The sequence below is a fragment of the Salvelinus namaycush genome, chromosome 39, assembly GCF_016432855.1.
Source record: "Salvelinus namaycush isolate Seneca chromosome 39, SaNama_1.0, whole genome shotgun sequence".
Lineage (NCBI taxonomy): Eukaryota > Metazoa > Chordata > Actinopteri > Salmoniformes > Salmonidae > Salvelinus > Salvelinus namaycush.
The window spans coordinates 19141946-19166779 of record NC_052345.1 but is presented as its reverse complement, the minus strand read 5'-3'; the positions used below and the strand labels follow the sequence as shown (position 1 = coordinate 19166779).

Below are 24834 nucleotides of genomic sequence, written 5' to 3'. Positions count from 1 at the left end.
GTCCTATCACACTTAGAGTACTGTCCAGTTATATGGTCAATCCCTGGTCCTATCACACTTAGAGTACTGTCCAGTTATATGGTCAATCCCTGGTCCTATCACACTTAGAGTACTGTCCAGTTATATGGTCAATCCCTGGTCCTATCACACTTAGAGTACTGTCCAGTTATATGGTCATCTGCAGCAAAGAAAGATATAAAAAAGCTCCAAATGGCTCACAACAGGGCTACCAGATTCTCTCTTCATTGCTCTAACCGAATGAATATTATTAAAATGCATCAGAATCTCTCATGGCTTCACGTTAATAACAAATTACTATCTAGTCTTCTGATTTTCTTTAGGAATGTTAAGTTTTTCAAAAAAAACACAGTATTTTTCAGTCCAATTAGTACATACTAGCAACACGCTTAACCACCAAACCAGACAGGCAAATTCGGGGCAGCTAAAACAACTGAAGCCAAGGTCGAATTGCCTTAAATCTACAGTTTTATATAGAGCTATAGCTGAATGGAACTTTTTACCAATCCATATTTCTCAGGCAAAAAGTAAATCCACCTTCAAGAAAAAAAGAAAAGAACATCTAATGTAATAGACCATATGACTGGACAGCAAATAGAAAGTATCAACGGAATGTTAAATGTATTTCCTGTCCGTATTTTAATTATCTGTATTGTCTACTTGTTGAATGTTTGTGAAGTCTTGATTGTGGTTGTTTGTAATGTCTTGTTAATTGGTGTTGGACCCCAGGAAGATTAGCTAGCGTTATGGCGTTAGCTAATGGGGATCCTAATAAAAAATAAAAAAAATTACAAAATACCAGGACATGATGAACCCAAGACATTCCTTGATTTCTAAGTCGGTTGTGTGTGTGTGTGTGTGTGTGTGTGTGTGTGTGTGTGTGTGTGTGTGTGTGTGAGTGAGTGAGTGAGTGAGTGAGTGAGTGAGTGAGTGAGTGAGTGAGTGAGTGAGTGAGTGAGTGAGTGAGTGAGTGAGTGAGAGTGAGAGATGGGGGCTATTTGGTGAATTGGGGTGTGTCAAAGTGTGGGTGTGTGTAGGGTGATAGTCGTCTCGTGACAAACGCATTGATGACCCAGAGGGGTGTAAGGCAGAGGAGGCTGGCGGGAGGAGCAGAGGAGGATGGGCTCATTGTAATGGCTGGAATGGAATAAATGGAACTGTAAACACATCAAAGATATGGAAACCACATGTTTGACTCCGTTCCATTGATTCCATTCCAGCCATTACAATGAGCACGTCCTCCTATAGCTCCTCCCACCAGACTCCTCTGGCTAAGGGCTGACATTGCACAGATGAAACCACTAAAGCCCCCCCTTCTCTTTTTCTCTCTCTCTCTCACACACACACACACACACACACACACACACACACACACACACACACACACACATACATTGATAATGGCCAGACTGATGTGACTGCTACAGTCTGGCAAGTCCAGAAAAGCCCCCCCATTTCCCTACACCCATAGGAACTATTTGAGTAGCCACAGCTGCATTGGACAACGTAGGTATTCCATAAATGAAGTCTGGGATTCGCTATATCAAGTTTAATCAGTCATAACCTGACTCATCACAGCCTAGAACAAGACCAAACCAAACAGATGTTACTGGACCAAGACCCTGTACGTTCTTTCTCTGCATTGTTGGGAAGGGCCCGTAAGTAAGCATTTCACTGTTAGTCCACACCTCTTGTTTACGAAGATTTGAGATTTGATGTACTTGTGGCTTTAAAATTTGGTCATTGTTTGTTTAAACAAAAGACATTTGTGCATGATAGTCCATTTATTGAGGCCAACTGAAGTGCATTGTCACAACTTTGATTTTCTTCACACCCTGAGGTTGCTTGCTATTCAGTAAAGTATATTTTCATGGCTTTAGAAAACTGTCGGCAGCTTGCCCCACGGGGAAGATAGATCTAGATAAGCTTCTCCATCAATAGAGAGAACACGTCAGTGTGTCCCACCCAAGACATCTGAAAAGGACCGTTTTGAAAGGAGCTCCCATTTCTCACAGCCTTTAAAATGGGCCAACGTGGCTTTAGTTCCTGGTTCTCATAAGAAGTGATGTATACTGTGGGGCACAGGGAGTTGGGACTATTATGACTGATAGAGGCTCAGCTATCACTGGCCACTTAAGCCCAACTTCTTCATTGTACTGCTGCACCTTTTGTTCCCAACCACATTGTAACTAACCAGAACTCCACTTGATGCAAAGTGTCCCTAGGTGACATTTTTCTGATTTAAAAAAAGTTTGCATTTAGCACAGGTATGGGCAACTTCAGTCCTCGGGGGCAGGAGTGGTGTCACACTTTTTACATATACCTAATCAAAACAGCTGATGAAACGAATTGCATTCTAAACTAAAGATCATGATTAGTTGATTATGTGTTAGCTGGGGCTGGGGTAAAAGTGTGACACCAATCAAGCCCCCGAGGACTGGAGTTGCCCATCTCTGATTTAGTACATACTTAGCTTTTTTCACATATTGTTAGCTTCAGGCCTAACTGAATAGATTATTTGGTAACACTTAAAATAAGGCCAACAGGTACTGTATAGGCTGATGCATTATTATGTGATCATATATAATGCTTTGAAGACATAAGTTGTTGTGCTTGAACCCCCCAAAAATATTGAACCGTTTCCAACTGTCCCAGTCAGAGAAATAATCGAAACAATTCTGTGAGTCTGTAATCTTGAATCTGATCCAGAAAGAATGAGGGAGTGGTCCACTTCAAGTGACTCCTTCTCCTCTTCACTCATCCTCGGCCAAGTTCAGGCTATAGCAGATGCCTCCTCATTCATTCCACACTAATCCTCTGTCAGTATCTGGTCTGCATCATCTGCAGTTCGTGCCACCACCGAACCTTATCTTTCTAGCCCGTGTCCCAAGAGTATTACTGTCCAACTGTTGTGCTGCACAGACAGGCCATGACGCTGCTCCTCATCACCTTCCGGGCCTTGAGCCTTCTACGTTCCTGTCCAATGATGGCTGACCACAATGCAGCTCTATATACAGTATCTTCTGTATTGCTACACCTCTTCTCTTTACACTACATTTTGTGTTCAGTACTTGTCCATTTTGGCCAGATTGGATAGTAGTAGACAGAAAATTGGTTCTGGATTCCACTCTTTTTTTGGTTTCCACGCAGTGTGTAGTCTGCTGACATTGTTGAGTAGGCCAATTAACCATATTTTACATGCATGCTTCCACAAATATGTTTTTATAATATTTAACTGTTTTTCCTGGAATTTGGGTCGAGAGACATAAAAGGAAAAGAGAGAGAGAGATTCATCTGGTAAGAATTACATAGGCAGACAGCTCCCTCTGCTGGCCCAAACCTCTAATCAATTTTAGAGAGCTTCAGAGAGACGTGTTAACATTTAACAACGACGAATTGTCCACATTTAACCAGCCAAATGAACATTAATATAGCTTCATACGCACATAGCTTCTGCTTACCACTTCAACATGACATTGTGAAAACGCAGGAACACAATTTCTCGTCCTGGCAAAGTTGCAAACAAATGTTGTTTAAATGAAAATTGTAGTCATTTAGCAGATTATCTTATCCAGAGCGATTTACAGGCCCAAATAGGATAAAGTGCCTTACTCAAGGGCACATCGACAGATTTTTCACATAAACCAGTGACCTTTCAGTTACTGTCCCAACCATAGAGATGGAAAGAGGCCTCATCATTGTGGCAGCGCCATTGAGGCTAACTCCATTTTGAAGTAGTCTATTTTCTTCTTCACGATTGGCTGATCCCTCCGGATGCACATGACTCCAAAAAGGTCACCAGGAGGGATTAGCCAATGAAGTTGGATGTCCCACCCAGTTGACTTCATTAAAACGATGGCAGCCCGCAGTGGTATTGCCCATGCAAAAGCGGCCTTTTGGCCACCAGAGGCCTCTATCCTTCTCTATGGGCCCAACGCTCTTAACCACTAGGTGGCTAAAATATTGACTGCATAATTATTATGTAGTTTTAAAAAACGTTTGTTTAAAATATTAAGCGGAAAATTAGTTTTCATTTAAAACATCTCATTTTCTAATATTTATATAAGAGAGGTTGATTCTCTTTGCTGATATTATCAACATTACACAATTAGCTCATGTTCAGGCATCTTCAAGTCGATAATACTGCGAGGACCCTGAAATGGTGGACGTACGAGAAAGAGCTGACTCTTGAAGGTGAGTATTAGCTAGCTAGCTAAACCTAGTCACACGTTAACAAACATTCAGTTAGCCTGCCAGCTTTTACAGTTGGTGAAAGACGACATTACTGAAGGACACAACGTGAAAAATGTGTGTCATTGTATGTATGAAGCATTATGAATTAATGATCTCTGAATGTATCATAAGGTCAGCTGTTCCACTAGCGAAAGCTGTACATAACTTAGCTTAACGTTAGCTGTGCTAGGGCAGAGAATAGCCTTGTGCTCAAATGACTCAAATGGCAAATCTAACCCAAGCAAGACAGTTATTCGTGCGGTATTGCAATTTGATGACTGACCAGTTGAACAATTTAAAACTGTCAAGAAAAAATAAATGCATGGGACATGACACCCTTTAAAAAAAAAAGTATACAGTTTGACTCAATAGAAGGTTATAATGCATTAACAAGTCAATGCTTCTTGACATACACTTTTTTCTTTATGCTTGTGGTTATAGTTGAGCCAAGTGCCTTTTCAATCATGGGATTGCAGACTATCTGGAATAATTACAAAGTCTTGATTGTTATGGGCACGAGCCTTGGACTCATACACTGGGGTTGGTACAACATCAAGTCACACCCTGCACTACACAAGAATAAACAGGACCAAATGCCCGAACCAGGCATTGTGGCATATGTTTCGCCACCTCAAGCCCCTGCCAAGGCAAAGTAGCTGGTGAAGGTAAGGTTGGAGCTCTTCATTATTGTTATGTCATGAATCATGATTATCATCCTATCAATCTTGATGTATTGTGTGACATTTTCTCTCTGCACTCTCATCTAAGGCATGTCAAGGTCTTACAGTAGCCACATCATATTTAATGTAACCGTAAAGTGACACATCCTTCAGTTGTGTAGATCACCTTCATTCGGAGTTGCCATGGTAGGGAACCACGAGTATCTTGTATCCTAATTGTTGTCTGTTTTGTTCCAGTGACGTACACATCCTTCAGAAAGGAGAACACCTACTAGGCTATATAGTGGACTGAGACTATGAAGCCCCAGAGCTGGTTGAGGAAGAACTGGCTGTGGGTGGCTGGGGGGTCCTTCCTTGGCATCCATTTAACCACCTGGCTCATGCAGAGGGCTATGAGAAGCGTCGCTCGCTCTGAGCTGGCACTGAAAGAGAAGGATTCCCAGGAGTGACTAGTGGTGAGGCATTTTGCCAGTGGACTACTATCTATTTAACAATTCACGTGTGGAGTAAATGGAATTGAATTCTGAACTCAAGATAATGATGTAATTACCTGTGCTTGATTAGCTGTAAATGTTATTCCTCTGTTAGAGATCAAATAAAACTATGAATTTCACAATAAGTCAAACTGCAGAGTAACTTGCTTACAGGTGTGCGGAGTATGAACATATTTCACCCAGGGAAGACCAGGGCTGTATTTCAAGACATTACAGACATCACATAATCAATTACATTTCAAATGTGAGCCATGAAACGCAAACAGAACTTGAGATTGTATTCAATTAGACCAAAGAGTGGGCTTCAATACCATCACAATTGAGTGCAATATTGGGACTAGAGGTCGACCGATTAATCGGAATGGCCGATTTTAATTAGGGCCGATTTCAAGTTTTCATAACAATTGGAAATCGGTATTTGTGGACACAGATTTCTTTTAATTATTATTATTAATTTTTTCACCTTTATTTAATCTTTATTTAACTAGGCAAGTCAGTTAAGAACTCATTCTTATTTTCAATGACGTCCTAGGAACGGTGGGTTAACTGCAGATTTTTTACCAGATTTTTACCTTGTCAGCTCGGGGGATTCAATCTTGCAACCTTACAGTTAACTAGTCCAACGCTCTAACCACCTGATTACATTGCACTCCACGAGGAGCCTGCCTGTTACGCGAATGCAGTAAGCCAAGGTAGTTGCTAGCTAGCATTAAACTTATCTTATAAAAAAAAATCAATCAATCAATCATAATCACTAGTTAACTACACAAGGTTGATGATATTACTAGTTTATCTAGCGTGTCCTGCGTTGCATATAATCGATGCGGTGCGTATCGTTGCTCCAATCAATACACAGAAGTATATATTTTTAAACCTGCATATTTAGCTAAAAGAAATCCAGGTTAGCAGGCAATATTAACCAGGTGAAATTGTGTCACTTCTCTTGCGTTCATTGCACGCAGAGTCAGTGTATATGCAACAGTTTGGGCTGCCTAATTTGCCAGAATTTTACGTAATTATGACATAACATTGAAGGTTGTGCAATGTAACAGGAATATTTAGACTTATGGATGCCACCCGTTAGATAAAATATGGAACGGTTCCGTATTTCACAAAGAATAAACGTCTTGTTTTCGAGATGATAGTTTCCGGATTCGACCATATTAATGACCTACGGCTCGTATTTCTGTGTGTTATTATGTTATAACTAAGTCTATGATTTGATAGAGCAGTCTGACTGAGCGGTGGTAGGCAGCAGCAGGCTCGTAAGCATTCATTCAAACAGCACTTTCGTGCGTTTTGCCAGCAGCTCTTCGTTGTGCTTCAAGCATTGCGCTGTTTATGACTTCAAGCCTATCAACTCCAAAGATGAGGCTGGTGTAACCGATGTGAAATGGCTAGCTAGTTAGCGGGGTGCGCGCTAATAGCGTTTCAAACGTCACTCGCTCTGAGACTTGGAGTGGTTGTTCCCCTTGCTCTGCATGGGTAACGCTGCTTCGAGGGTGGCTGTTGACGATGTGTTCCTGGTTCGAGGAGAGGGACGGAAGCTATACTGTTACACTGGCAATACTAAAGTGCCTATAAGAACATCCAATAGTCAAAGGTTAACGAAATACAAATGGTATAGAGAGAAATAGTCCTATAATTCCTATAATAACTACAACCTAAAACGTCTTACCTGGGAATATTGAAGATTCATGTTAAAAGGAACCACCAGCTTTCATATGTTCTCATGTTCTGAGCAAGGAACTTAAACGTTAGCTTTCTTACATGGCACATATTGCACTTTTACTTTCTTCACCAACATTTTGTTTTTGCATTATTTAAACCAAATTGAACATGTTTAATTATTTATTTGAGGCTAAATTGTTTTTTAAAAATGTATTATATTAAGTTAAAATAAGTGTTCATTCAGTATTGTTGTAATTGTCATTATTACAAATAAATTTAAAAAATCGTCCGATTAATCGGTATCGTCTTTTTTTGGTCCTCCAATAATCGGAATCGGTATCGGCGTTGAAAACTCATAATCGGTCGACCTCTAATTGGGACCTCCATTCCTAACATGTTCCATCCCTAACATCTCTAAGGCCCGTTTCACACTACTGCACTGACCCAAACCGTACTATGCTGGTTCAGGGATTTAATTCTTACATGCTCCTTTCCAGCATGGTTCCAACGACTATGGTGAATGCGTAGCCAGGCCAGCGCAATACAGCTCGGCTGGCTCAGTAATGTGGAAGAGTTTAATCTTTTCCATCATCAGCACTGCTCTTTCTCCAGATCAGTACCAATGAAGGAAATCACCTTAAATTGAAATATTGATGTGGCCTATGTCTGCTTTTAGTGGACTATTTTGTTGCGCTCTCTAAAACATGATACCCTCATGAAAATGCTTATACTACCCTCTAGGGGTGGAATTGGAGGATTACAACTACTGTCATGTCATAACGCGTACTGTTAAGCTTGTCTGTCAAGAACCTCAGTGATGCACTAGCTCGACTCTAGTTCCTCAGGGTGGCAATGTTGGCCATCTCTATGGAACTTAATTGATTGATGAATGTCACTGCTTAGCCAGATATTGCATTTACATGATTTCCAGTAAGCTGAGCCTTTGTCCCACCGAATGTAGGATGACTTTGCCTTTTGGATTTATGTAATCAACCAAGCTAGCATGAAATTAAAAAGTGCAATTAACATATGCAGCAGTTATTAATCACATATTTGATCAACTGCATAATAAAAACCGACCAACATTTTTCTTCAGACCCAAGGTAAATAAGCAGAGGTTTAATGAGCCTTTCCAAAAGTGAAGTAGTGCATCTGTCTAAGAAATCGCTTTTTGCACAACGAGGAAAAGGCAGTCAGTCGTCCCTTTGGAATTAAAAAAAAGTTTTTCCTTTATTCTTTCAAGACCTACCCACCACCCCCTTTCTCTTTAACCTGAATTCTTTATCCTTCATTGAGCTTTGACCATGCTGAATGCTGCCACATAATTTATTCCTCCAAGCATTTGGGAGTATGGATTTACAGATCTGTTGCTGCAGGTGTGGAATATGATCTAGCTCTGAATACAATGAGATGATGGGAATATGTCTAGTTAATGAAAGCTAAAGCCTGGTCAAATGGGCTCCACAGAACAGAGCAATATTGGACAAGTATTTAATTTCAGAGTTCAGTAAATGCCAATATCATGGCTATGACTAATGACTTTAGCTAGGTCAGTCCATTTATTAAGGCTTCTCCGGTTTGCTGTTCTTCTTATAATATGAAAGGTATCACAGCTTTCCTCGACTTGGGGTAGTCTTCAAACTTCTCTTGGTAGTACCTGAAAGAGATGAGAATGTCATATTGAAGGAATCCTACTGCCATGCTTTTCCATTGTAAAATGTCTACACAAGACAGTCCATGCTTATTGCTTCGCTGAAAGACCTAAAGTTGTCTCAGTACCAGTGAACATGAGTGTATCAGTGTGAGTAGGAGCATGAAGAGATTACAGAAGGCTCTTGAGGTTGGACCTGTCAGTACCTGTGGTGGTGGTAGGCCCGCGGTCCAATCGAGCACATAGTGAAAAGGGCAAAGGAGAACGTCGGCAGGGACCACGTTGCTAGGGCATACCCGCACCACTCCAGAATCTCTCCAAAGAAGTTTGCTCCGGAGACATACTCAAACATTCCCCCTGGAATAAAAAGTGTCAGACAGTTAATTCTGTAGTAATGGAAGTAGGGTCTGTACACTCATACCTTGAGGGTAGTTCACAACAATTCGATCCCTGAACTTTCAGACCCTATTTCATATCTACTACCTTTTTTGGACCCAGCACCCCATGTCAAGGGATTGGATAGTTAATTCACCCTAAGGTGGGTGAAAACAAATCTGCCGTGCCGCATGGTTCTGATAATAGTTGCAAGATGTTACTTTTGAACTTTTCCGTGAGGTAATGGCCCAAAAAGCTGGAATGTTTGCTTCCTGTGTTTCTTGGCGAAACTGAATGCCGTGTGTACCTTGCTCACAATCTTCTATGACCCTGGTGATTACATTAGCACTTAAAGGCCCAATGCAGAAGTGTTTATATCAATATCACATTTTTACTGGGTAACAATTAAGTACCTTACTGTAATAGATTTCTATTAAAATAGGCAAAAATAGCTTTTTAGCAACAACTAAAAATCTTTCTCAAGCAATAATTTAGCCAGGACTGTCTGTGAGTAGTCTGAGTGGGGAGGGGGAAACTAAAAACTAGCTGTTATTGGCAGAGAGGTTTGGAACTCTCTGTTATTTGTCTATTAGCCAATTTACCACATGGTGATGTCACCATGAAAAGCCAAAAACTCCTGCCCATGCAAACCTGCTGAATAGAAGGTCCTGTGTAGATTGTATTTTCAACCAGCAATTATCAGGAAATAGTTTTTTTCTCACACTTTTACAGTGTTAGTTTCATCAGCTGTTGTACATTATGATATAAAACACAGGAAAACGGAATTTTGACTGAACTGGGCCTTTAAATATATTTCGATCAGCACAGGCATAGCCATTACAAAGCAAAAGTAAGTAGAGATAAGAGCAAAATATCACATTGACACCAGAATGTTCTGAATATACTCTTCTTGTTCTGTTTATCATTACATGGCTGTGCAGACAGTGACTAACTAAACAGTACAGAACATGGTTAGTTATTTGGCTAAAGATTTATGTTTTTTGCTATTGTTTCACAAGACTGGAACAGTTGCCTGAAACACTGCCTGACATCTGTTTACCAGAATTCATCTGGTACCTTTGGGAATCTTGTAAACAACTTCTCCGGGTTTTCTCAAATTGAGAAGAATGTGGTCGCTGTGAATGTTGATGGCCATTCCCAGGAAAAACATCAGCAAACCTGAAAAAAACAGTACAGGCGCTTAATGCAAACCACATTCTAGTTCTATAAAAAATAAAATAATGTATGAGCTGTTAAAATATTTCATGCTGGCAGAAGCTTGTACAATGCAACCACAAACTCAGACTTTGTCAACAAATCATTATTTATATTATTGTGGAAGAATACTGTTAAACGTATCGTCCCATATCCTGCTGAGACCAAAAAATGCATGTTTTGAAGAATCTAGCCTCATTAACTGACCAATAAACACAGAACATTTGCAAGGAGGAAGCGAATGCAAACTTGTTTCGTCACAGTTCCAGGCTAAAAACCTCAAAGTTCTCTGGCCAGATTAGTCTCCCATACTGCACGACTGGTTTTCCCAACCAATTTTTTAAAATGTTTTTGATCTCAGACTTCATCTACAGTAGCTCTAGCAGTTATCAAATGTTACCCTTTAAAGGTTGAAATTACATTACTTTAGAAATAAATCTATAGCGTTTATTTAAGGCTTCAACATAGGATACCAAATGACTGTTAAATGTCTGTGAACATCATCCAGGCACTATAATATTCAGAATAAGGGCTGGGAAAAGACTGCGAAATCATTTCCGCTGGTATCTCAGATCTCACTTACCGGTGTACAGACGAATGTCGGTCTGCCACGCATCATCGTACGTGGCACAGTGGAGCATGTAGTGGCCTTGGAGAAAACCGTTGACAGAGCAGAAGACTACCGCAGAGAAGACAATGTAGAGAGGGGAAGGGCGGCCTTTGGTCAGCAAAGAGTAGATGAATGTTCTTGCAAAAAAATAGAACAATTATGATTCATGAAATCAAGTCAAAGATGGGTCAATATAGCGCTGCTGTGTACAAACAATGTGAGTACCTGGAAGCCATGCAGGGCCGTGTTTCTTAACGTAGATAGAAATAGATTGTGTAGAACAAACATTCCCCTGTAACAAGTAGAATAAGGGATCACGTCATTCATTACATTTCTATTTTAGAATAGAATCTGTTTGTCACAGACCTTTAAAAAAAAGGTAGGGGCGTGGATCAGAAAACCAGTAAGTATCTGGTGCGAACACCATGTTTCTCATGCAGCGCATGGAGTCGATCAGGCTGTTGATTGTGGCCTGTGGGATGTTGTCCCACTCCTCTTCAATGGTTGTGCAAAGTTGCTGGATATTGGCCGTTGCTGGATATTTGGTGCCCCACCTCGGGTTTGTGCCGTGGGGGAGATCTTCAGACCGCACCACCCTCTGGAGTGTGCAGACTCCTCAAAGATCTCCACCCTCTGGAGAGCCTTGCGGTTGTGGGTGCTGCAGTTGCCGTACCAGACGGTGATACAGCCTGCAAATGTGCATCTGTAAAAGTTTGTGAGTTTCAGGTGACAAGCCAAATTTCTTCAGCCTCCTGAGGTTGAAGAGGCACAGGGGGAAGATGAAGCGGGGCGGTACGTACTGCCTTGCTGCACTGATAGCACAAATTACTGTGACTGTGAAGCTCCTCTCTGCACGAGTCATCCGTGCAACCTGTTTGGCTCCCTTCGTGGCCACCACAGGCAATGGTTTCTGGATGTTTTGTATTCCCGTCTCATCCATGTTCCAAATCTTCGTTGGCCCCGACCTCCCTGACACTGTTTAAAACATCCGCGTAGGCCATAGATAACTGGTCAACCTTAAGCTTATTGAAGCCCACGGCCCTCGCAAGACTGGTTGCTTGCAATACTTGAACTGACAGTTTAGAGTTGCGCTTCATGAAGCCACTGAACCAATCCACCCCTGCATACCCCTTTCCTTTGTTGAACCTGTGCTTGATTCCCATCCTTTCTGCCAGATTGAAGGCGAGTCTTCTCACGTCCCATGATGTTATGCCAAATAGGGCTCTTTCCATTTGTTGAATGTGGTTGACAAGGTCACTTTCATACAGTTGAAATCGGAAGTTTACATACACCTTAGCCAAAGACATTTAAACTCAGTTTTTCACAATTCCTGACATTTAATCATTTAAAAAATCCCCTGTCTTAGGTCAGTTTGGATCACCACTTTATTTTAAGAATGTGAAATGTCAGAATAATAGCAGAGAGAGTGATTTTTTTCAGCTTTTATTTATTTCATTACATTCCCAGTGGGTCAGAAGTTTACACACACTAAATTAGTATTTGATAGCATTGCCTATAAACTGTTTAACTTGGGTCAAATGTTTCGGGTATCCGTCCACTAGCTTCCCACAATAAGTTGGGTGAATTTTGGCCCATTCCTCCTGACAGAGCTGGTGTAACTGAGTCAGGTTTGTAGGCCTCCTTGCTCGCACATGCTTTTTCAGTTGTGCCCACACATTTTCTATGGGATTGAGGTCAGGGCTTTGTGATGGCCACTCCAATACCTTAACTTTGTTGTCCTTAAGCCATTTTGCTACAACTTTGGGAGTATGTTTGGGGGTCATTGTCCATTTGGAAGACCCATTTGCGACCAAGCTTTAACTTCCTGACTGATGTCTTGAGATGTTGCTTCAATATATGCACATAGTTTTCCTGCCTCATGATGCCATCTATTTTGTGAAGTGCACCAGTCCCTCCTGCAGCAAAGCACCCCCACAACATGATGCTGCCACCCCCGTGCTTCACGGTTGGGATGGTGTTCTTTGGCTTGCAAGCCTCCGACGTTTTCTTCCAAACATAACAATGGTCATTATGGCCAAACAGTTGTATTTTTGTTTCATCAGACCAGAGGACATTTCTCCATGTGCAGTTGCAAACCATAGTCTGGCTTTTTTTATGGTGGTTTTGGAGCAGTGGCTTCTTCCTTGCTGAGCAGCCTTTCAGGTTATGTCGATATAGGACTCGTGAATATTTATAATGTTATTTCTGACTTCTGTTGACTGCACAATATGGCGGATATATTTTTGTCTTGATTGGTCTCTGAGCTCCGAGCGGTTGCATTAAGGAGAAGTGGATCTAAAATTCCATGTATAACACTTGATCTTTGATCAACGTTTATTATGAGTATTTCTGGAAATTGATGTGGCTCTCTGCAAAATCACCGGATGTTTTTGGAACTACTGAACAAAACGCGCCAATGTATACTGAGATTGTTTTATATAAATATGAACTTTACCGAACAAAACATGCATGTATTGTGTAACATGAAGTCCTGTGAGTGTCATCTGATGAAGATCATCAAAGGTTAGTGATTCATTTTATCTCTGTTTCTGCTTTTTGTGACTCCTGTCTTTGGCTGGAAAAATGGCTGTGTTTTTCTGTGATTTGGCGGTGACCTAACATAATCGTTTGTGGTGCTTTCGCTGTAAAGCTTTTTGAAATCGGACACTGTGGTGGGATTAACAAGAAGATTACCTTTAAAATGGTATAAGATAGTTGTATGTTTGAGGAATTTTTATTATGAGATTTCTGTTTGAATTTGGCGCCCTGCACTTTCACTGGCTGTTGTCATATCGATCCCGTTAACGGGATTGCAGCCCTAATTAAAGACTGCAGGGATTTAAATTTGTGCATTATTCCAATAATATTTAGTGCATTTGTACATAATGTATTGTAAGGAAAAGGATCAACAAAGAAAGAACAAGGACAATTAATGTGCAGGTGAGTTAAAAAGAGGGTCTTTACATCAAATCTCCTCATATTAAAAGTGACGTGCAACACCATTTCCCCCTATATTTTATTAAAATAATTCAAATAAGACAACTAGACTTAGCTTTTAACTATTACTAAAGAATTTCTAAAAAAAAAACTGATTGAATGGATTTTACCACACTTGTGTGAAACACTATGCCTAAAAACATTTCATGAAATAACAAAAAAAGTCAACTGTAGCCATCTATTTACCTTCATAGTTTATTCGCCTAACCATGACCTTCATCCACTTACCAATTTTTTTCCAAACACAAGCTTTTCTTGTGTCACCATTTAGACATTGTTCAGGATGATCGTGCAAATCGTCGAGGTTTCATTTTCAAAATGACACAATTCAGAATAGTGGCGTACATTGAATGCATCACTTTACCAACCAAATGAGTAATGTTCTGTTTAATGTGATTCATCCCATTATTAGGAAACCATGTTGGATGGCTTCTTAATAGTGTCCATGCAGAGTGATGCTGAGACTTTTTCACTTTAAAATGTATGTCCAACCCCCAAAAAGTTTTGCAAAGTTAAATAAACCATACAACTATATGCACAAGGAGTACTTTTTACAATTTCCACTGAAAATTGTGCAAAAACATTTATTTGAAGTACAGTGCAAAGGATGGTAACAGATTGATGTTTTTTTCTGTTTTTACATCATACATTTTAAAGAGAAAAATCGGAGTCTAAGCCTCACTCTTTTACCAAATGTCCCTCTAGTCTTCACTCAAAATAGTGAATAGGGGACTCTTTTCATTGAATGGCCTGCATTGGTATTGCATACACGCAGATCAACTGTGTAGGAGGCAAAGATGTATATTCAACATCTTTTAAGTGAAATAACTGCTGTTGCCCAAAAAAAGCTGTGCATGTTTTTCAGTTGATTTAGGAGTTAAAAGATCCCAGACTCCATTGAAAGTTGGTATGTGGACATAGTCTCGTCCCACCATCACAGATCTAATTCTGCTGTCTAGCCACGCGGCTAGACAATACTAACAGATTGGGGACCAGGCTAACGTGGACACATACCTTTGGAAGTAGTGCAGACAGAAGGTCCAGAGAAGCAGGTCTTTGCCCAGGCTGGGCTGTGTGTCGGTGGATAGCAGAAGGAGCATGGGCACCAGGAAAGAAGGCAGTTCCTGGAGGAACCAGGCCAGCTTGGCAGGGCAGGTCCTCCCTGGGGTCCCATCCGAGGTCACGTAGCGTCCGTACGGGGTCTGGGTCCTGGTCTGCTGAAGGAGATACGCCACCCCACTGACGATGAACCCCCAGCTGAGGTAGTGGATCACATTCTCTTTACACTCCATTATTATCCCACTCTTCGTTCTCGCCTTTCTTCTCCTTCTCTTCCTTCAGGTCCTTGTGTCCAGCAAAGCTTCCACGGTCTCCACTCTGTCAAGACCGAATAGCCTCCATCTGTGTATGCTGGTGTGAGACGTGTGAATGGGAGAGGCACACTTACTACTCCCAACTACTCCCCTTTAAAACAATTGGAAGCTGTCATGTTTCCGTCACTGTTGAAATCTGAGAAGGATCATGATCGTGCTGGTTAAGTAAGCGTGCTTTATCTAAGTAGTTTGTATGTAACTTATCTGCAGTACTATAATTTACGTGTGAAACATCACTAAGATTGAAAAAAAAAAAAAAAATTAATGAGTGATTATGTCATTTTAGTAGTATTTTTTTTTAAAGTAAAGGTTAACTTCCACTTACAATTGCAGAACGAATAGACCTAGACAAAATCATTAACAACATTGCCCTCCAGCCTTTGCCTACCACATGTACCACTATACTGATGTTTTTCTAATCATGTGAAAATTATGAGTGATCAGAGTTGGCTCTTGGCCATTCAATCTCCTCAAGAATGTATAAAGTTTGCCAGGCACTCTGTCTGGAAAGGGGTAAATTGTTTAAAAAGGAGCTTGGCAGTCTTCCAATGTCAGTGACATTGTACTGTGAGAGAAGAGCAGGGTTTGGTACTAACACATAACAGGGATTACAATCAGATCAAAGAATAAAGCTACTAATTGGACAAAATTCATTTAAAGAAATGGTTTAATCGGATTACAGTTACATTCTTAAAAACAGCTGATTACATTTTAGATTACTTAACCTAATATCAAGATGTGTTTGTCTCAAACACACTAAATGGCAGGTTTTCTGAAAGCTGTGCTAAGCCACACAGCCCGGGAATTTGATATTTTTTTTGCTGTTCTAATCTATTTGAAATAAAAAAAAACGGCCAAATTTGCTCTCCTTGGTTGCTTTCCACAGAAACTATTTTTAAACTAAAAACGTCAGATCCCCACTTATGGAGAACTGAATCATCCCACCTTTCATCATGATCTTTGTGACAAAAAAACAGCTCCATCCAGTTCACTTCTCATGCAATGGGATGACACACATGACAAATCAAATCAAATTGTATTTGTCACATGTGCCGAATACAACAGGTGTAGACCTTACAGTGAAATGCTTACTCACAAGCCCTTAACCAACAATGCAGTTCAAGAAAGAGTTAAGAAAAAAGTTACAAAATAAAGTAAAAAATAATAAAAAGTAACACAATAAAATAACAATAACGAGGCTATATACCGGGGGTACCGGTACCGAGTCAATGTGCTGGGGTACAGTTTAGTCAAGTAATTTGTACATTTAGGTCTGGGTAAAGTGACTATGCATAGATAATAGACAGCGCGTAGCAGCAGTGTAAAAACAAATGGAGGGGGGGTGAGTGGGGGGGTGTCAATGTAAATAGTCCGGGTGGCCATTTGATTAATTGCTCAGCAGTCTTATGGCTTAGGTGTAGAAGTTGTTAAAGAGCCTTTTGGTCGTAGACTTTGCGCTCCGGTACCACTTGCCGTATGGTAGCAGAGAGAACAGTCAATGACTTGGGGGACTGGAGTTTTGACAGTGTTTTGGGCCTTCCTCTGACACCGCCTAGTATATCTGTCCTGGATGTCAGGAAGCTTTGCCCCAGTGATGTATTGGGCTGTATGCACTACCCTCTGTAGCGCCTTACGGTCAGATGCTGAGCAGTTGCCATACCATGCGGTGACGAAACCAGTCAGGATGCTCTCGATGGTGCGGCTGTAGAACTTTTTGAGGATCTGGGGACCCATGCCAAATCTTTTCATTCTCCTGAGGGGGAAAAGGTGTTGTCGTGCCCTCTTCACGATTGTCTTGGTGTGTTTGGACCATGGTAGTTCGTTGGTGATGTGGACACCAAGGAACTTGAAATTCTCGACTTGAAACTCTAGCTTACTCAGCTAAATCTCTAGTTTCCATGAGAATGTGTACACTAAAACCTACCGGTCTTTGCAGACCAATATACACATGTTTTTGCAATTGTATTTGCACAATTGATCATCCAAATCATGAAACAATCAGATATCTCTTGGATCCGTTGCGTCTTTGTTCTTGAAGTTTTTATCATTCCAGACTGTTATGTTATAGGGTGGGTCAGACATTCAAATGACCATTTTCTCTTTTACTGACCACAATTTACTTGGCAGCTCGGTGTAAAAGGCCTGTAATTGCACAATCAAATAATGATGGTTGGGAATTATTTTCCTGGAACTTGACAGTGAAGTTGACCTTTCACCCATGATGCTATTTCATCAAGAAGATGCAGCAGACAGTTAAGCCAGTACTTGCCCAAAGATGCTGGGGAGTTGGGGGAGCAGAGTTAGAGAGGAAAATGATCATCTGCAGCATAAACTGAGGAGGCAGGTGCTGTCTAACCAATTAAGTAATCCACTATTTTTGAGTAATCCAATAGATTTTGTTACTAATTACTTTTATTGTCATGTTATCTGTAGTTAGTAACTGATTGCATTTTTTACGTAATCTGCCCAACCCTGGAAAAGTCACATTCAAACCAATGTGTGCATATACAACTTAGTTATCCTAATATTTAAACATGATTGTTTTTACCTTAGTATTTTAAGTCGTTCCACATTTCTTACCAGTTTTGAATTATTTAAATGTTTCAAAGTCTCTTGAACTTTTTTCACATTTTGTTGTGTCAGTGCCCCAGAGTTCCATACACCCCCCCCCCCCCCCCGCCACCCTCTTATCTACACACCATACTCCACATTTTTAAGGAGAATTTGTTTTTGTGAAAAAATTATATATAAAAAATACAAAACTGAAATATCATAATTGGATAAGTCTCCACACCCCTGAGTTAATACTTGGTAGAAGCACCTTTGGCAGAAATTACAGCTGCGAGTCTGTTGGGATAGGTCTCCACCAACTTTTCACACCTAGATTTGGCAATATTTGACCATTCTTCTTTACAAAACTGTTCCTTGTACTTCAAGTTCCTTGTACTTCAGGTCATTGTCATGCTGATTGTCACGCCCTGACCTTAGAGAGCTATTTATGTCTCTATTTTGGGTTTGGTCAGGGTGTGATTTGGGTGGGCATTCTATGTTCTGTTTTCTATGTTTTTGTATTTCTTTGTTTTGGCCGGGTATGGTTCTCAATCAGGGACAGCTGTCTATCATTGTCTCTGATTGGGAACCATGCTTAGGTAGCCCTTTTCCCTCCTTTCTGTGTGGGAAGTTGTCTTTGTTTGTGGCACTATAGCCTTAAGCTTCACGATTGTTTTTGTATTGTTTATTGTTTTTGTCGGGGTCATCTTAATAAAAGGAATATGTACACTCACCACGCTGCGCTTTGGTCCAGTTCTTTCGGCGGCCGTGACACTGATAGTGTCACGCCCTGACCATAGTTTGCTTTATATGTTTCTATGTTTTGTTTGGTCAGGGTGTGATCTGAGTGGGCATTCTATGTTGTTTGTCTAGTTTGTCTATTTCTATGTGTTTGGCCTGATATGGTTCTCAATCAGAGGCAGGTGTTTGTCGTTGTCTCTGATTGGGAGCCATATTTAGGTAACCTGTTTTGTATTGTGGGTTGTGGGTGATTGTTCCTGTGTTTCCTGTGTTTGGTGTTCACTATTCGGGACTGTTTTGTCATTTGTCGGTTTATTGTTTTGTTCTTGGTTTCAAGTATTCTAATTAAAATGAATACACACCACGCTGCATTTTGGTCCTCATCTCTTTCTCCCAACGAAGATCGTGACAGAATCACCCACCACAACCGGACCAAGCAGTGTGGTATCGGGCAGACAACGACTAACACCTGCCTCTGATTGAGAACCATATCAGGCCAAACACAGAAACAGACGAACTAGACATACAACATAGAATGCCCACTCAGATCACACCCTGACCAAACAAAACATATAAACAATACAAAGCAAACTATGGTCAGGGCGTGACAGTATTGGTGAGAATGATTTTTAAAGGTCGCGGACCTACGGATGAGATGTCCGTAACAGAGTTATATCATTGAATATTGAGGTGTGCATGAAATACGAGAAATACAGTAAAGTATGTTAAGATTGGCCCTGAATGTATACAATTTATACATTCCCTATTATGTGCGACTGGGATTAATACACAGTTGAAAGAATTTCTTATATTAGGGATCTGCTTTCCATTTAGTAATAAGTACTATAGTTGAGGAGTTTTTAATTAAAGAGAGTAACAGTGTGAATGTATATCCTTATGTAAACGCATATCCTGATTTGAACTGTACTAATCTATTTGGTAAAATTACTAAACCTGTATATTCAAACATTTGACAAAAATTACTAAATCCGTATATTTAACCGCAACGTTGAATTTAACATTGGGTATTGTGGGAAATGGACTTTCTAACTTGATTGATGAGTATTGAGAAAGGTCCATAATAAAAACGGGGAACGCGATACAATTTGAACATTCCCCACCGGGTGTGGCCGTTATTTCCTTATTCTCCCATGTCCAATTGAATAATTACTGTTTCAGAGTGACAAGTATATTAATAAGGATAATAGAAAAATTAGTTGAGCCCAATTTGAAACCTCAAAAGTATATTCCTATTTAAACTTACCCCAGGAGACAAATAAAAACCCTATCATGGAGCACCAAAATGTTGAGAAAGTTTTAAAGACTCTGAAATCTACATTGGAGATAAATGGTGGAAAAGATGGAAAGGAATGGAAGAAGAGAGGGGAAAAACAATACAGAGAATGGATAGAGGAGGGCAGCATTGCCGCGCCCACTGGTCTCCCAGTCGACGGGGAGCCCGGTAGAATACTGGAGACTGAAACGTAAAACATATAAATCCAGTTCCGAGTGGAAACAAGAGGGAGAGATAAGGTTAGTTAGTGTATGTTTAGGATATAAACTGAACGTTCTAATAGCTTGTTTAGGTTAAATTGAAAGACTAATCCTAAATAATAACGAAGAGACAATTACGATAGAGTTATGCCCATCGGAATGTTATTATTCTTATGACTTGACTGACATATGTTATAAATTTAGCGGTATGTGTTATTGTTAAGGTCTTGGACATTTCATAAGTGATAAGTGGAAGGAGAAGAGAAAGTGGTAAAGTCTGGTTTTAATCTTACGATAAGAGGTAAGAGAAAAATGTTGTTGGCAGAGGGGTATATTTTTGCCCAACAGAAAGAAAGAAAAATAGGATATGTTAAGCTGAAAGTGATTTAGGTGTGAGTATTGAAACATTGTGATAATGTATTCTGATGGTTATTGATTATTGGTTTGATTGTTTAGTTAACACCAGTGAATTTGAGCAGGAAAGTTCATGTATTCTAACATTATAATCTGTTTCCAGTATGTGGAACCAGGTGAAATCGGTAAAGGGGATTGCAGTTTGAGTAGTTTTTATTTTAAAGGGACAGTGCATCATTAATCACAGTTGTGTGTGTCTAATGGGGTTTGAGGGGATTTCCATGTTTCCCAGCGACAAGATATCATAAAGGGATACACTCACATATGGAATATTAGAAGTTTTGTTTTCTGAGTTTAAATTAAATACAGGATTTCTTTTGATAAAGGAAGGTTCTGGGAACCTGGATAAAACATGCAGAAAATGTTTGACTTAAAAAATAAAAAATATATGTTTAATGTAGTAAGGAACACTTCTTTGAAGTGGTGGTATGACTTATGACTTCTATCATAACTTTCCATTGTGGTCTGATCAGCCTCATTGGAAAGCCATTTGGATGAAGAATCTAAGGTCATTGGTAATACTGAGTTTAAGGTAATTTAATACAACAAGGCGGTGAAATTAATATTATAGTGTATTATATTTTCTTAGATAAATACGGTGAGAAAATTAGTTAGGATACGTAAAAAAAAAAAAAGGTAGACTCATGTTAAGTATTTAGGACATATTTTAAACCAACAGGGCAGGAAAAAAGATGAAGGTAGGAACATAGTGATTTTATAAGCATTGAATTTAAGTATGAAAATAAAAATGTTGCAGTTCTTAGGGATTGTAAATTACTGTAGATAATGGATCCCATACTATGCAATATATATTAAATTATTGATGAGACTGATTTAAGATTAACCCAGGTTATTGTTAGATAAAATACAGTGGACTCCCGAAGGAGAGATTTCATTAGTACAGAAAACATATGCTATGTTTAGCAGTATTTTGGCTTTATCAATTCAAGTGGAGATTTGTGTTTAAGTGGTAGAAGGATGACAAGGATATATGACATCTGTGGTGATTCAGGATTATTGATAGGATCGAGATAACCTTATTTAACCAATGTAAGGACTTTAGAAATTGCCACCATAGACATTTTTTTATTTTTTTATTCCATGAGTTCAGATAAAGCCAAACAGTGAGACACTTAGTTAATGTTTGGAAACAACACATAGTTGTTACTGACTGATATGAGACAGAGCTACATACAGATAGGGGAAAGGGCAGACAGAGGGGCCCTCCCCGCACTGCTGAGACCTTGAAGGTTTGAGAGCAGAGAGGAGAAAGTTTAGCACAACAGGCTGAAATAGTAGCATTGACTAGGGCCTGTGAAATAAAAAAGGAGACCATAAAAAGCAGCACAGATAACTCTTAAAGTAGATAAGAAACTTGAAAGAGAATTGTTAGATTTGCGCCAGTATTGATACAAGGGCGGAGCCATGTATCAAAAGGGGGATGGAATAGGGCACTTTGTAGTGTGGCCTATTAATAATAATAATAAAATAAAAAAATGTATATATATATATATATATATAGCGTTCCCAACTTACTTGGCGGACACGAGTATGGTAACTGAAATATTAGGTCAAGATATTATCCCTAGAGTTGGTTTACTAGGATAATAATGGAGGACATTCTAGCTAATCAGATAGAAAAAATAGAATGACAGAGTTAGGGACCAGAACAAGTAGGCAAAGAAGAAGATATAATCAGATAGAATAAATGAGAAATTGTTTGTTAACCAAACCTGTATGTCCAAGATTTTATGCACTACAGGGGAATTACAGGAGAAGGTGATACATGCAATCCAGTCCATGAGGAGAATAGGTGGAATGCAGCCCCGTTGGGAGGGGCCATACCAAGTATTCCTGGCGACAGCCTTTGCGGTGAGAATAGCTGAAAGAGCTACCTGGGGGCATACCACACATTGTAGGAGGGTAAGACACACTGACACTATCGAACAATCACAGGGGTAGGAGCAGAACCAGAACCAACAGGGTACTGGGGGCCAACTCTCTACTGAAGATTCCCTTATACCCGACCTTTCCCCGCTGTGAGCGTTCATAGAAGTGAAAGTGTGGCTTGGCCTCTGGCTGATGATGTGTTCTCTGGGAGAGGGTGGGGCTTTACAGGAGTACTGGTTGTTCTGAGCTGTCTGATTGTGGGAGCCATATTCCTGATACACCATGAGCCCCCGAGAAGGCTAAAGAGGGTAACCTGACCCATAGTTTAGACGATGAGGATTTTGTATTAACCAAGCATGAAGGATCACTTAATCTGGATAAGCAGGGAAGAAATTGAGATATTTGTGGAACCAGGAGAATTGAGCCAAAATGTTTGGTTTTAACACCTGTGTATAGGAGGGTGCCAGTGTACCTGTGTAATGGGCATGGGTGTGCTTATTGGGATTACATGATTACAAATACGGGTCCTTATTGGGAATGGAGGAGGGGTTACCCGTACAGCATAGGGGACCCAACAAAAGTAGACAGGTTTTCCATTATCTGGGGAAGGGGTGAGGGGTAGTCTGATGTTTGTAAAGGTGATGAAATCCTACTAACCATTAAGGCTGTTAAACTCTCCGATGCAGGTACCTATACCCTGGGATGAAATGGGGCGCATACGATGGGAATGTTCACCATAACCGTGCTGCCAAAACCGCCACCAGCTCCCACTGGACAGGGACAGTCGAACTACTCCACCACTCCAGGTGCAACTCTAAATCCACCAACTAAAATATTGAACCCGGTGCAGGTAATAAATGTTAAGGATATCACAGACAGTGACCAATTAGGCACTGAAACTGGTTATGAGGGGAGGGAAAATATGTGGTTAGCCTACATGAGGTATACAGCTAAAACACTCAACAGAAAAGACTGTGTTATCTGTGGGCATGCTAGACCTGTTCTGGCAACACACCCTTTTGCTCTAGGCACGAATTCCAGGCACTAAACCGGAATGATGGCCTGTGGTACTTATTGCCCATTATTAGCACAGCCATTGTTTGTCATGCGGGACTAGGTGGGTGCAGGAATCAGACGCAGAGAGAGTTCCACTGGGGTATAGTGCTCTTTACTAAGGCACACACAAAATATAAGCCCAACAATACAGGGCGCGGACATACAACGTGACAACCCAAAAACCACAGGGTGTCAAGTGTAAGAAAGAAAATACACCTCAGCCTACAATGCACACACGTAACAAAATAAAGACAATCCCGCACACAACAAGGGCGGGTCTACCTACTAAATATAGGGAAGCAAGGGCCTCCCGGGTGGCGCAGTGGTCTAGGGCACTGCATCGCAGCGCTAGCTGTGCCACCAGAGTCTCTGGGTTCGCGCCCAGGCTCTGTCGCAGCCGGCCGCGACCGGGAGGTCCGTGGGGCGACGCACAATTGGCCTAGCGTCGTCCGGGTTAGGGAGGGTTTGGCCGGTAGGGATATCCTTGTCTCATCGCGCTCCAGCGACTCCTGTGGCGGGCCGGGCGCAGTGCGCGCTAACCAAGGGGGGCGGGTGCACAGTGTTTCCTCCGACACATTGGTGCGGCTGGCTTCCGGGTTGGAGGCGCGCTGTGTTAAGAAGCAGTGCGGCTTGGTTGGGTTGTGCTTCGGAGGACGCATGGCGTTCGACCTTCGTCTCTCCCGAGACCGTACGGGAGTTGTAGCGATGAGACAAGATAGTAATTACTAGCGATTGGATACCACGAAAATTGGGGAGAAAAGGGGGTAAATAAAAATAAAAAAATTAATAAAAATAATAATAATAATATATAGGGAAGCTCATTAAACGAAAACAACAGAAACACAGGTGAAACTAATAAGACAAAACAAACAGACAAACGAAAAAGGGATCGGTGGCGGCTAGTAGGACGGTGACGACAACCGCAGAGCACCGCCCGAACAGGCAGGGGAGCCAACTTCGGCGGAAGTCGTGACATTGTTGATGCTAAACAAACTGCCTGGATCAATTATATCTATTACAATCAGCAACGTTTTGTTAATTACACCCACACTGCACTCACAGGTATGGCTGAACAATTGGAGGCTACCTCTAGAACTGCCAGGCAGAATAGGCTAGCTTTGGACATGCTCCTTGCCAGTCAGGGAGGGGTCTGTAAAATGTTTGGGGAACAATGCTGTACTTTCATCCCTAATAACACCAGCCCTGATGGACGCATTTCAAAAGCTCTAAGTGGTCTAGATAAACTATCTGTGGAAATGAAGGGCTTGGCTGGAGTGGAGGAGGGGGGACTGTTCTCCTGGCTGGGTGGCTGGTTCGGTAAGTACACTGCATTGATGGTTACTGGATTTCTGACCCTCATTGCTGTATTCCT

General features: G+C 40.9%; 1 protein-coding gene across 1 annotated transcript; it reads right to left on the bottom strand.

Annotated features, from left to right (window-relative positions):
• Window positions 1–8189: 8189 nt before the first annotated feature.
• On the bottom strand, window positions 8190–15460 carry LOC120032859 (3-oxo-5-alpha-steroid 4-dehydrogenase 2-like). Its single transcript, XM_038979070.1, has 5 exons — window positions 14959–15460; window positions 10921–11084; window positions 10200–10301; window positions 8954–9104; window positions 8190–8753 (listed from the first exon to the last, which is right to left on the bottom strand). The coding sequence occupies exons 1-5, from the start codon at window positions 15234–15236 to the stop codon at window positions 8687–8689; spliced, it is 762 nt and encodes a 253-aa protein (XP_038834998.1). The 5' UTR covers window positions 15237–15460; the 3' UTR covers window positions 8190–8686.
• Between the last annotated feature and the right edge of the window lie 9374 nt (window positions 15461–24834).

Coding starts and splice junctions, on each gene's coding strand:
- LOC120032859 (XM_038979070.1), bottom strand. CDS start 15,236: ATGGAGTGTAAAGAGAATGTGATCCACTACCTCAGCTGGGGGTTCATC. Junction 10,302..10,920: donor CGACATTCGTCTGTACACCG/GTAAGTGAGATC, acceptor TGTTTTTTTCAG/GTTTGCTGATGTTTTTCCTG. Junction 8,754..8,953: donor CGGGCCTACCACCACCACAG/GTACTGACAGGT, acceptor CATCTCTTTCAG/GTACTACCAAGAGAAGTTTG.